Here is a 14,696-nt window from a genome sequence, read left to right as displayed (position 1 = left end):
TTGATTAAAAGAAAAGAACAGAAGAGCTCTACTAAATGAAAAAAGGGTAAGGAGAAACTATGTAAAACAATCAAATTGTGGTGGATATGGCATTACAATACTATAGGGAAAAAATAACATTTCATAATATATAGTCAACTATAATTCCTATAACAGCTACTAGAAATACACACTACTACCTAAAAAGACTGTTAAAATACCAATTATAAACAGAGGCTATTACACTTTGTTAGGACACAGGAAGAGTGAAGGTCAATTCTTTAATGTGTAAGATCAAACTCTTAAATTAAAACTTAAAGGATTATATACTTTTATCACTAAAGTTCTAAAATCTTTATAGCACACTCACTTCCTGGCATTCAAATCAATATTCAAATACTCTCTGCCTAAAACCTAGAGTTTAAAAAAAAATGGAATTATAGTGCACTTAAACCGCTGTCTTACCACCCCATAATCACAAAGCTCCACATTTAGAACGCTTGTTATTGTAAATGGGTTAAACAAGCAAGGAAGTGTATTTTTAACAGATATAACTGCAAGGTTACTAAAATTCAAATAAGGCTAAACAATGCGAGAAAAATGCCCAAAATATTCACAATTATAAAAATAATAATCTATATCCAAATTTAAATTTGATTTCTTTTGCTAGTGGTCCCACTTGGACTTTAAATTTTGTACATATTTTAAGGGCTCAATTTATATAGCATTATAAAAATCATTTCAAGATAAGTTTTAATTAATACCAAATTCTAATGTTAAGAAAAAATATCAGAGGATCTAATACCTATAAAACATAAGATATAACAATATGGAGCAAAAGTAAATCAGGGGACAGTCTGCTATGGAGTAAGTGAACCATTAAATTTAAGCCAGATGTTTTCAGGACTTGTTTGTTCTCTAATGGTTACTATACATCCTTAAAACGTAAGTTTTGACTTCAGAACTGGTACCAATTATTCTCAAATAAGTGTAACGTAAAATACTAAGTCTATTTGTTATGAGTCCTCTATTTATTCCTATCTCAATGATTTTCTATCTTTCAATGGAATCAGTATCTGCACTGAAGACTGACTTCAGCATCTCTGACTTGAGGAATTTCTAAAATTGTGAACAGGCTATTTGCAAAATCAGATCAAAACTATATGTAAAGCCTGGCCAGTGTCGGTCAGTGGTTGAGCATCCACCAATGAACCAGGAGGTTATGGTTTGATTCATCCATCAGGGCACATGCCTGAGTTACAGGCTCGATCCCCAAAGGGGGGTGTATCATTGATGTTTCTATCTTTCTCTCCCTCTCCCTTCCTCTCTGAAATCAATAAAAATATGTATTTAAAAAAACTGTATGTAAGCATCTTAAGTGGGAAGAAATAAGGTAAGTATTATCACTTCACAATCAGAGTACATACAGTACTACAGGTTTACTTCAAGCTAAAGCAGACATCAGAGGAAAAAACATTGTTATTTTGCCTACTTAGTTCATTTTGAGACCCTGTCATAAGTTATTGTTGGTGGGTTTTTTTCTTAAAGTAGATAAACCAAAGCTCACAGTTCAAAAGTAAAAAAAAGAGATTCAAAAAAATATAAAATAAACACTAATTGATATATAAGTTTATTTAAATCTATTAAAAATTTTTTGAGTTTACCTGAATCCTCCTGGGCTTCATGAGTTTCACCATCATCTGTTATCTCTAATTCTTTCACAAAATTTGAGGGAAACAGCCCCGACTTATTGTTCAGGGTTCCACTCCACCAGCCTTCTTCTACCTGAAAGAGTTCACAACTCAAAAATTAAAAAAAAATTTCTCCTAAATGAGAATCTTCCCCCTATGGAAAAATTTAAGCTACTGAAGTGCATGAGCACAAAGTTAGTAATGCAAAATAATTCCTTTAAACCTATAAGAAAATACAATGGGAAAATATATTCTACATAGATTAAATCTAAATAGATTGGATTAACCACATCAACAGCACTTTGCAACATTTGCTGAGAACTTGTAATCTATAAAAGTATCAGATAACCAAGAATAATGTATTAATAGCAAGAAAATAGTTTTCTTCTGGAATGTTACTCTTTTAAAGACTACTGAGCCTTGGTTTGTAATTATGACATAATATTTCAGTATTTGTAAATTTTTGATTTGGAAAAAGTTTGATGAATATTAGAATATACCCTCCTAATAGACACATGAAATTCCTCAGCCTTTTACTTGAATAACAAGTCTTAACCTAAGTATGAAAAAGAAACATTTACTTTTAAAAGTCAAGATTTCAGGCTCTACTAAACACTGCCTCCACCACAACCAGAAATATCCTCAGAAACCAAACTCTTTAGAAAAATCTATATTCACTAACAAGGATACTAAATTTTCATGAAGTTACTTAACTATTTTTTTTTCAGGTTAATTTTTAATGTCATGTATAGAAACACATTAAAGGGAATTTCACTAGTAAAAAGTCGATCCCTTATTAGGTTTTGAAACAAGCTGTTTGGTTAAAGTGAACCATTTCTTTACTATAATTAGATATTTTAAAAAGACTAGAATAAAATACCAATAATAAAGGCACTTGATTCTGTTGATGAATAATTTTGAGTAGCCGACCTCTTTACCTAGTTGTAGGAGTGGGTGCTCAAAGATTAACTTGAGATCCCTGCTCGAAGGCATCCATACACCCGAAAGGAGGGACAGTTGGCTTGGTGCATTATAACTACAAGGTACTAAGAGGCACATAAGGAGGAGAAAAAGCTCAGAAGTAAACCAAAATCTAAAACCTGAGCATTTTCAGGGGGACTCAATTGTGAAAGTAGACCAAACTGAACAGGCACAACAAAGAGGTAAACATCAAAAAATTTATTATCTACACCTGGAATCCCAAATTGGCAGCAACTGGGTACTTAGGTAACTAACCCTATAATAATTTCTATTAATTAAGGAATTCTTAAGAGGTAGGTAGTACGGTGGTAAAGAACACTGATTCAAAAGCAGACTGTGTGGATTCAGATTCCAGCTCCTCTGCATGCCAGGCATATGAACTTGGGCAAAGATGTCTGAAACAAAATCTATCCCATATGCTCACCTACAAAATAAACTTAACACACTCCTCCCACCAAGAAGTGGTGGCCTTTGTCCCTAACCCCTTCAATCTTGCTTGTAACCAACAGAATGTGGTGAAAGTTAGATTATAAAAGGTTATGTTTGCTGAAATGCTTACACTTTAAGAACTCTAAACTGCCATGTAATAAGTCCAATTATCATGAGCCCTCCCTCGACTACAGTAAAAAAGGCAATCCTGATGAAGAAGCTACATAAAGGCTCTCCACAGTCAGTCCTAACCTTCAAGTATTCTAAGCACCAGACATGTGAGTGAAAAGGCCTTCCCATCATTCCACAAGCACTCAATCTTGAATCTTTCCAGTGGAGGCCCCAAGACATCAAAGAACAGACACAAGTCATCCTTACTGTGCCCTATCTGAATTCCAGACCCACACACCCATGAACCTGTCTTTACCACAACAGTAAATGGAACAGCCAATCACTTATCTTCTATGACTCAATCTCTTCATATGTAAAACTGGGATAAAAATTCCTATCTCTAGGTTGTTTAAAAATTTAAAGGAAATAATACATGTAAAACATTTTTTCAAGCATGATATAGGCTCAATAAACATTATCATCATTGCCAACTAGTAGAAAAAAAACAGAATTGCCCTTTGTATAAACACACTGAAGTTAACATAAACCTAAGTGATAAACTACATTACATGTTAGGACACAATATCAATCCTTGTGGCACTATATGATATCAAAACATATACACTGAAAATGAGAATTTCAATTGCCAAGTAAAACTTTAATATTCCTTTAATGGTAAAAACAGAGATGTGAAATTATTACTTTTGTTGTTGTCATTAATCCCCCCTGAGGATATTTTTCCATTGATTTTTAGACAGAGTGGAAGGGAGGGAGAAGAGACAGAGAGAGAAACATCAATGTTAGATACATCAACTGGTTGCCTCCCGCACATGCCCCTGACCAGGGCCAGGGATAGAGCCTGCAACAGAGTTATGTGCCTTTGATCGGAATCCAACCTGGGACCCTTCAGTCTGAGGGCCGAGGCTCTAGCCACTGAGCCAAGCGGGCTAGGGCTAAAATATTTTTAAATATCATTCTAAAACATTAAAATGAGGGAAACATGTTTTTGGGCAATATTTCAATGTGATAATTCAAACCATGCAAAGCTTTATAAAGATTCTTTTTAAAGTATTCCTTTACTACGTAAAAGGTAAAATTTCTTCTATTTTACTGCTTTGTACCTAAAGCGAATTCAGAATCAAAGGAAAGGTTTATTTATATTCTTAAACACTTAGATTACATTAATTTTTAGTTTAACAAGGTTTTGTCTTCCTAAAGTCAACAAATACAGTACACAAATATTAGATATAGCAAGGATGAGTGAAATTTTATTTCTACATATAAGACAATGAGATAGTAAGTCATTAAAGATTAATTTTAAAGTCTGTATCTAAAAATTTTTATTAAAAAAGAAAACCAATAAACTTGCAAAAAATTGTAACAAAAAATTAATATCCTTACAAAGCATTTTTCTGATATCCAGAGCATTAATTCTAACTGCTGCTTAATCTCGAACACGTTTTCCTTACCTCATCATTAATATCAATAATATCTCCCACTTTCAACTCCAGTTCATCATCATTTTGTGGAATGTACTCAAACAGAACCTTACATTGCCGCTTCCTGATCTCTAAAAAAGTAACATTAAAAAAGTCAGGTTAAGAAAGATCATTAAAATAAGCAATAGCACCTTTATTTACATACTTTACATACTATGTTTGTTGTCAGAGTATTTATATACAGAAACAGAACATGTAAGCATTTTAAGCAACTAACCACAATCAGTTCTTGTTGGCTTTCCAACTTGCCCCCACGTTACAATCTATTCAGCCCCAAATAAATTCAAACCAACTACAAAAAATGTATAAGGATCACAGCAATGAAATCATTTATACAATTGATCCCACCGATTACACAAAAGTAAAATGTCAACTGCCACTTTTGAGACTAAAAATATAGAATATAAAAGACACTGTTGGCACAAAAAATGTATCACATACAAGTCCTCCACGCCAATGATTTCCAGACTACATCCTGATCAAAGCCTAGGAATACTTAAAATGAACTAATTTAAGAGTATCTGTTTCAAGAGATAAAACGCACAAGTCTACAATGTACTTTATCTTCTTTAATAGCCCTGTTTTCTGACAGATAAAAATCAAACTCATATAGGAAATGATAAAAATAGTTTTATTTTTAGCCTGGCTGGTGTTGCTCAGTGTTGGAGCATTGACCTATGAACCAAGAGGTCACTGGTTAATTCTGGTAGGGCACATGCAGGCTCGATCCCTGGTAGCGGGCATGCAGGAGGCAGCCGATCAATGATGTTTCTCTCTCATCAATGCTTTTATCTCTCCTTCTCACGTTCTCTCTCTAAAAATCATTAAAAACATATATTTTTAAAATTTTTTTGTGTTAGCTTTTCAAACAAGGTTCATTTATTCAGATAAGTTATGATCACTTATAACCATCCAGGTTTGTGGTTCTCAACTTCTTTGAAACTCTTAATAATTGGGAACTCAGAATCACTCCCATCTTTAAAAGTGAATCATTAAAGCAGCTATGGGTAGATGACCAAGTATGGTTAATTAAAGGATTGCTTCTTGCTACTCAAAGAAATCAAGAGGAGGCTAAGACTTGGAAGAGTAGTAATTGAAGAATTCGGAGAAATCATGAAAAACAAGTTGTAGTGAGGATGTGGAGAAAAGGGAACCCCAGTACACCACTGGTGGAAATGCAGACTGGTACAGCCACTATGGAAAACAATATGGAGTTTCCTCAAAAATTTAAAAATGAGACAGGCATTTGACCCAGTGGTCCTACTTCTAGGAATATATCCTAAGAAATCCGAAACACCAATCAGAAAGAATACATGCACCCCTATGTTCACAGCAGCGTAATTTGCAACAGTTAAGACCTAGAAACAGCCCGAGTGTCCATCAGTAGATGAGTGGATTTAAAAAGCTGTGGTACATTTACACCATGGAATACTATGCTGGAGGCAAAAATGACAAAGCTGAAGCTGTACTACCCTGGGCACATCATGAGAAGGCAGTTACTTCGGCTCTCACATTCTATATATCTATGAAATTATCAACACAAAAAATAAATCCAATTGGACCATCAAAACAACAGAAGAACATCATAACCAACATTGTGAAGAGGTGCAAAAACAGACATGACAATCAGGTAGATAGAAGAATCTATAATCTCCAAATAAGAAGCAATTACAACAACTGCTGGCGAGGAAGCGGAGGAAAAGGAACCCACCCTCTTGCACTGCTGGTGGGAATGCAGACTGGTGCAGCCACTGTGAAAAACAGTATGGTGTTTCCTCAGAAAATTAAAAATGAAACTTCCATTTTGACCCAGTAATCCCACTTCTAGGAATATATCCCAAGAAAACAGAAACACCAATCAGAAAGGATATATGCACCCCTATATTCATAGCAGCACAATTTACAATAGCTAATTTTTGGAAACAACCTAAGTGCCCATCAGCAGATGAGTGGATTAGAAAACTGTGGTACATCTACACAATGGAATACAGACAGTCCTCGGGTTAGTACGTCATTTTGTGGTTATGTCACCATCTCCTATTTATTTATTAAAAAAAAAAAGTTCCATCATTTCGACGTATGTACACATGTGCTTTATGTAAAGGTCAGGAATTGTTATCTTTCTTTTAAATTTTTTTTTCTGTTTCACTTCATTACTGTTGTGTATGTGCTCCATGTGAGTGACGTAGGTGCTTATGTAGGTGGGTTCCGACTTACAGTGAAAATCGCGTTACGTCACTCTGTAGGAACAGATCTCCAACGTAACCCGAGGACCTACTGTACTATGCTACTGTAAAAAAGAAGGAATTCTTACCATTTGCAATAGCATGGATGGAACTGAAAAGCATTATGCTAAGCAAAATAAGCCAGTCAGAGAGGGATAAATACCCCATGACCTCATTAATTTGTGGAATATAATGAACATAAACTGATGAACAAAAATAGAACCAGCATCACAGAAGCCTTGAACAGACTGTCCAACACATGAGGGAAGGTGGGGGATGAGGAGGTAAGGAAACAACCAAAGGACTTGTATGCATGCATATGAGCATAACCAATGGACACAGACAGTAGGGGGGAGAGAGCATGTGTTGGGGGCTGGGGACGACCAGGGAGAGGTCAATAGGGGAAAAAGGAGACTTATGTAATACATTAAACCAGCGGTTCTCAACCTGTGGATTGCAACCCCTTTGGGGGTCAAACGACCGTTTCACAGGGGTCGCCTAAAACCATCGGAAAACACATATATAATTACATACTGTTTTGTGATTAATCACTATGCTTTAATTATGTTCAATTTGTAACAATGAAATTGGGGGTCACCACAACATGAGGAACTGTATTAAAGGGTCGCGGTGTTAGGAAGGTTGAGAACCACTGCTTTAAACAATAAAGAATATTTTTAAAAAAGAAAAAGAAACAGTTACATTTCAATAATAGTTTACCCCTTCCTAAAGGAATAACACTAGTTCTTTTTATGACAATACATTTTTAGCCCTGGCTGGTTTGATCAATGGTTAGAGCGTCAGCCTGGGGACTGAAGGTTCATGGGTTTGATTCCAGTCAAGAGCACATAGCTTGGTTGCAGGATTGATCCCTGGCCCATATGGGAGGCAACCAATTGATGTGTCTCTCTCACACTGATGTTTCTCTGTATCTCCCCCTCCCTTCCACTCTTTCTAAAAAATAAGGAAAAAATATCATCAGGTGAGGATAACAACAACAAAAATCATTTTTAAACTGACCTTACTTTTATAACGAGCCTAGAGTTTACAGTAAAAATTCTGCAACGAGAGATGTCTGAGATTTGACTGCCTACAGTTTCTTCTACATTTTTATGGTTTCACAACTTACATTTAAGTCTTTTGAGTTTATTCTTGTGTATGGTGTAAGTTGGTGGTCTAGTTTCATTTTTATGCATGTACCTGGATAAAAGCACCATTTATTGATGAGATTGTCTTTACTCCATTGTATGCTCTTGCCTCCTTTGTCAAATATTAATTGAGCATAATGACTTGGATTGATTTCTAGGTTCTGTTCTGTTCCATTGATGTATATGACTGTTCTTGTGCTAATAGCAGGCTGTTTAGAATACAGTGGCTTTGTAGGATAATTTAAGTGGTATTGTGATCCCTCCAACTTGGTTCTTCTTTCTCAAGATCACTGTGGCTATTCAGAGACTTTTGATTCCACATAAATGTTTGGAGTATTTGTTCTAGATCTGTGAAATATGCTATTGGTATTTTAAGAGGGATTGCACTGAATCTATAGATTGCTTTGGGCAGTATGGACATTTTAGTGGTGTTTATTCTACCAATCCATGAACACAGTATAATCTTCCACTTATTTATATCTCCCTATATCTTTTTCAAACATCCTGTGTTAATTTCATAGATCCACAGAATGTCAGAGCTGAAGTAACTGCCTCCTCATGATGTGCCCAAAATAGTGCAGCGTCAGTTTTGTCATTTTTGACCCCAGCTATGTTTCAGGCTTAATTTGCTCTAGGATCCACATTTCATCTTTCTGGTGGTTCCGGGTACCATACAACTCTCCTGCAGTATCATATTTCTAAAGAATTGATTTAATTTTCTATCCGCCTTTTTCACTGTCCAACTTCCATATTTGTAGATAGTAATTGGGAATATGAGAATGTGGGTGATCTTAGCCTTGGTGGCTAATGACACATCATTTGTTGATGGTAGCCATTCTAACACATGTAAGGTGATACTCTGTTGTTGTTTTAATTTGCATCTCTGATGATTAGTAACTTAGAGCATTTTTTAAAAATGTTTCTTGGTCATCTATCTGTGTCTATTTAGGTCCTTTGCCCATTTTTTAATTCAACTGTTTGACCCTTCAGTACTCAGGCTGACGCTCTCTCCATGAGCCAAACAAGCTAGGACTCCCTTTTCATTTTGTTGATGGTTTCTTTTGTAGTGCAGAAGCTTTTCATTTTGGATGTAGTACAATTTATTTCCTCTTAGTTTCCCTTGCCCTAGGACAGTGATGGCGAACCTTTTGAGCTCGGCGTGTCAGCATTTTGAAAATCCCTAACTTAATTCTGGTGCTGTGTCACATACAGAAATTTTTTGATATTTGCAACCATAGTAAAACAAAGACTTATTATATATATATATATATATATATATATATATATATATATATATATATATACATATATATATATTATTGATTTTCCACAGAGAAGAAGGGAGAGGGATAGAGAGTTAGAAACATCGATGAGAGAGATCGATCAGCTGCCTCCTGCACACCCCCCAGTGGGTATGTGCCCGCAACCAAGGTACATGCCCTTGACCGGAATCGAACCTGGGACCCTTCAGTCCGCAGGCCGACGCTCTATCCACTGAGCCAAACCGGTTCGGCAAGACTTATATTTTTGATATTTATTTTATATATTTAAATGTCATTTAACGAAGAAAAATCAACCAAAAAAGTGAGTTCACGTGTCACCTCTGACACATGTGTCATAGGTTCGCCATCACTGCCCTAGGAGATGTATTGGCAAACATAGCGCTGCAATAGATTTCTGAAATTTTCCTGCCCATGGTTCCTTCTAGGATTTTTATGATTTCATGACGAACATTTAACTCTTTCTTCCATTTTGAGCTTATTGTTGTGTATGGTGTAAGTTGGTGGTCTAGTTTCTTTCTTTCCTTTTTTACTTTTCTTTTTTTGCATGTAGCTGTCCAATTTTCCCAGCACCATTTATTTAAGAGATTATCTTTACTTCGTTGTGTGCTCTCGTTTCCTTTGTCAAATACTAATTGAGCATAATAGCTAGGGTCAATTTCTGGGTTCTCTGTTCTGCTCCACTAATCTATATGCTTTTTCTTGGGCCAATACCAGGCTTTTTTGATTACAGTGGTTTTGTAGTATTACTTGGTATCTGGTATTGTGATTCCCTCCAACTTTGCTCTTCTTTCTCAAAATTTTAGAGGCTACTGGGGGTCTTTTTCAGTTTCAGATAAATTTTTGGAATATTTGTTCTTGATCTGTGAAATATGCTGTTGGTATTAATCAGAATTGCATTGAATCTATAGATTGCTTTGAGTAGTACGGACATTTTAATCATGTTAATTCTACCAATCCAAGAACACAGTAATTTGTCCATTAGTTTGTATCTTCCTCTATCCCTTTTCCAACATCCTGTAATTTTCCAAATAGAGGTATTTTACCTACTTGGTTAAGTTTATTCCTAAAAATCTTTTTGTTGTTGTTGTTGCAATGGTAAATTGGACTCTTTTTTTTTGGTTTGTTTTAGTTTTTATTCTGAGTATATTATTAGTGTATAAAAATGGCATCAATTTCTGGGGGGGAAATTTTATATCCTGAAACATTGCTAAATTCATTTATTAAATATAGTTTTTTGGTGGAATCTTTAGGGTTTTTATGTCATCTGTGAATAATGACAGTTTTACTTCCCGCTTTTCAATTTAGATACTTTTTACATTTTCTTGTCTGATCACTGTGGCCAGGACCTTTCAGGACCATGTTTAGTAAGCGTGGTGAAAGCAGACATTATTGTCTTGTTCCTGCTCTTAGGAGAAATTTTAGTTTTTGCCTATTGAGTATGATGTTGGCTGTAAGTTTGCCATATATGGCTTTTATTATACTGAGGTATGATCCCTCTATTCCCACTTTGCTGAGAGCTTTTATCAAAAATGGGTGTTGGATTTTGTTGAATGCTTTTTCTGCATCTATTGATATGATCATGTGATTTGTCTTTCAAGTTGTTTATGTGATGTATCACATTTATTGATTTGCAAATATTGTACCAGCTTACATCTGTAGAATAAATCCCACTGGGTCATGGTGTATGATCTTTTCAATATTTGCTGGATCCAATTTGCTAACGTTTTGTTCAGGATTTTAGCATCTACCGGTATATTTATCAGGGATACTGGCCTATAATTCTTTCTTTGTAGTGTCTTTATCTGGTTTTGGAATTAGGATAATGTGGCCTCATAAAAGGAGCTTCCTTCACTTGGATTTTTTAGAATAATTTGAGGAGGATAGGTATTAGTTCTTTGAATGTTTGGTAAAATTCCCCTATGAAGCCATCCGGACTAGGGGTTTTTTTTGCTACAAGTTTTTTTTATTTTTTTATTATTATTTTTTTTATTTTTTAATATTTTTTTTAATTAAATCTTTATTGTTCAGATTATTACATTTGTTCCTCTTTTTTCCCCCCATAACTCCCCTCCTCCCAGTTCCGGCCCCACCATCCGCCCTCACTCCCCACCCACTGTCCTCATCCATAGGTGCACGATTTTTGTCCAGTCTCTTCCCGCATCTCCCACACCCCTTTCCCCCCCAAGAATAGTCAGTCCATTCCCTTTTTATGTCCCTGATTCTATTATAATCACCAGTTCATTCTGTTCATCGGATTATTTATTCACTTAATTCTTAGATTCACTTGTTGATAGATGCATATTTGTTGTTCATAATTTGTATCTTTACCTTTTTCTTCCTCTTGCTCTTCTTAAAGGATACCTTTCAGCATTTCATATAATACTGGTTTGGTGGTGATGAACTCCTTTAGCTTTTCCTTATCTGTGAAGCTCTTTATCTGATCTTCAATTCTGAATGATAGCTTTGCTGGATAAAGTAATCTTGGTTGTAGGTTCTTGCTATTCATCACTTTGAATATTTCTTGCCACTCCCTTCTGGCCTGCAAAGTTTCTGTTGAGAAATCAGCTGACAGTCGTATTGGTATTCCCTTGTAGGTAACTGAGTTTCTTTCTCTTGCTGTTTTTAAGATTCTCTCTTTGTCTTTTGCTCTTGGCATTTTAATGATGATGTGTCTTGGTGTGGTCCTCTTTGGATTCCTTTTGTTTGGGGTTCTCCACGCTTCTTGGACCTGTAAGTCCATTTCTTTCACCAGGTGAGGGAAGTTTTCTGTCATTATTTCTTCAAATAGGTTTTCAATATCTTGCTCTCTCTTATCTTCTGGCACCCCTATAATTCTGATGTTGGTACGCCTGAAGCTGTCCCAGAGGCTCCTTACACTATCCTCGCATTTTTGGATTCTTTTTTCATTTTGCTTTTCTGGTTGGGTGTTTTTTGCTTCCTCGCATTTCAAATCATTGACTTGATTCTTGCGCTCCTCTGTTCTGCTGTCGGGAGTCTGTATAATATTCTTTATTTCAGTCAGTGTATGCTTAATTTCTAGTTGGTTCCCCAATATAACATCGAGGGTCTCATTAGTTTTCTTGTAGATCTCATTAAGTTTATCGGCGGCTTCTAAACAGTTCTTGAGAGACCTTAAAAGTGTGGTTCTGAACTCTAGATCTTCCATTGACAATTTTGTCCTATTTCTTTGTCTCCGCATTTTGTTATGCTTCCTTGGTGCACCCCCTAGTGGTCTTTGTTCGTGGTCTTATAGTTAAACCTTGATTGTTGTAGCTAATTCCAGGGAGGGTTTGACCTCCAGGCCAAGTGGCTATGAGAATCAGCTGTGTCAGCAGTGAGAGAACTTCTGCCTTCTAGGGAGGTGCTAATCTGGCGTTTGCCTGAGGCTATCCGGCAAATGCCTGTGTGCAGGGCTTGGGCGGGGCAGGTAGCACAGGATCAACAGGGTGGGCCGGAGAGAGCAGTTATGGCGGCTCTCAGTCCTGTCCCCAGGGGCTCTGCCTCTCTGAGTCCCAGCACCCGCTGCAAAGCTCGGAGAGAAAGCTGCACTCGCTCTGACCGAAGCCAGGCAGTCCCGCTTCTCCCGTTTGAGTCTGGGTCCCTAAAGACTTGCCCGGATCTGGAGCTCAGAGTCTGCGACTCCCTCCCGATTGAAAACGCCAACCGCGCCCTCCGCCGCCAGCCCGCTCCACGCACTCCGCACCTCAGAATTTGACTTCAGCACTGCGCCTCCTCTGAGTGTCCGTATGCGTTTCTCTTTCCTCCTAGTTGTAGGACTTCCACTCAGCCAGCGTTCCAGTGGTTTTGGGTGATGTCCGTTCCGTCTTTTAGTTTCACTTTTGAAGTAGTTGTTCAAAGCAGCAAACTCCGGCGTTAACCTATGCCGCCATCTTGGTTCTCCAAAATCTACAAGTTTTTTTTTGTTGTTGTTGTTTTTTATTACTGCTTCACTTTCATCACTTATTATTGGCCTATTCAGGCTTTCTGCTTCTTCCTGATTCAGTTTTGGAAGATTGTATTTTTCTTGGAATTTCTCCATTTCGCCCATGTTGCCCAATTTGTTGGTAGTTGTACATAGGATTTTCTTACGATTTCTGTGATGTCAGTTGTTACTTCACCTCTTTTATTTGATTTATTTGGGCCCCCTCTTAGTTTCTTGATGAGTATGGCTAAAGGTTCATCAATTTTGTTTATCTTTTGAAAGAACCATTGATCTTTTGTATTGTTCTTGTTTAGTCTCAGTGTTATTTATTTCCACTCTGGTGTTACTATTTACTTCCTTCCACTTACCTCTGTGTTTTTCGTATTCTCTTTCTAATTCTTTAAGTTGTAGGGTTAAATAGTTTATTATTAATTTTTCTTGTTTTTTGAGGTAGGCCTGTAGTGCTATGAACTTGCCTCTTGGGACTGCTTTTACTGTGTGTCAGAGATTTTTGGGTTGTGTCTTCATTTTCATTTGTTTCTAGGAACTTTTTGATTTCTTTCTTGATCTCACTGGTAACCCATTCATTGTTTAATAACATGCTATTTAGCCTCCATTTGTTTGAATGTTTTTGACGGTTTTTACTTTAGTTGATTTCTAATTTTATGCCACTGTGATCTGAGAAGATGCCTGATATAATTTCAATTCTTCTAAACTTCTAGAGACTTTTTTTGGGTCCTAACATGTGGTCTATCTTTGAAAATGTCCCTTGAGCACTTGAGAAGAATGTTTATTCTGCAGATTTGGGATGAAATGTTCTCTAAATGTCAATTACATCCATCTGATTTAGTATGTCATTTAAAGTCACTGTTTCCTTATTGATGCTTTGTCTGGAAGATCTATCCAGTGAAGTCAGTGGGGTGATAAAAGTCCCCTACTATGACTGTATTGCTGTGAATCTCTCCCTTAAAGTCCTCCAGAGGTTTATTTTTAATATATTTAGATGTTCTTATTTTGGGTGCACATATGTACCAGGGTTATATTCCCTTGGATCAACCCCTTTACTATTATATAGTGACCATTATTGTCTCTTATGATGCCCTTCATTTTGAAGTAGTCTGTTTTGTCAGATACGAGTATTACTACCCCAGCTTTTTTTTGGTTTCCATTTGCATGGCACAATTTTTTCCATCCTTTCACTCTCATCCTGTGTGGGTCTTTTGTTCTGTTGTTCTGAGATGAGTCTCTTGTTGACAGCATATAATTGGGACATGTTTTTGTATCCAGTCAACTACTCTATGTCTTTTGATTGGAGCATTTAATACATTTACATGTAAGATTATTATTGACTAGAGGCCCAGTGCACAAATTCGTGCACACTGAAACTAATTAGAAGAAATATTTTAATATCATTATTCGTCCTCTCTC

General features: G+C 36.4%; 1 protein-coding gene across 1 annotated transcript in view; it reads right to left on the bottom strand.

Annotated features, from left to right (window-relative positions):
* Positions 1–14,696, bottom strand: part of CD2AP (CD2 associated protein) — a 114,451-nt gene that overhangs the window by 53,021 nt on the left and 46,734 nt on the right. The window contains exons 4-5 of the mRNA XM_081093990.1: positions 4,661–4,761; positions 1,644–1,764 (exon numbers count right to left, since the gene is read on the bottom strand). Of these exons, the coding sequence (XP_080950116.1) occupies positions 1,644–1,764; positions 4,661–4,761 (222 nt within the window). The remainder of the gene's footprint in view (positions 1–1,643; positions 1,765–4,660; positions 4,762–14,696) is intronic.

Source organism: Myotis nattereri (assembly GCF_964212035.1).
Source record: "Myotis nattereri genome assembly, chromosome: 6".
Lineage (NCBI taxonomy): Eukaryota > Metazoa > Chordata > Mammalia > Chiroptera > Vespertilionidae > Myotis > Myotis nattereri.
Note: the sequence above shows the minus strand (reverse complement) of the source record. Positions and strands in the feature narration are given on the sequence as shown.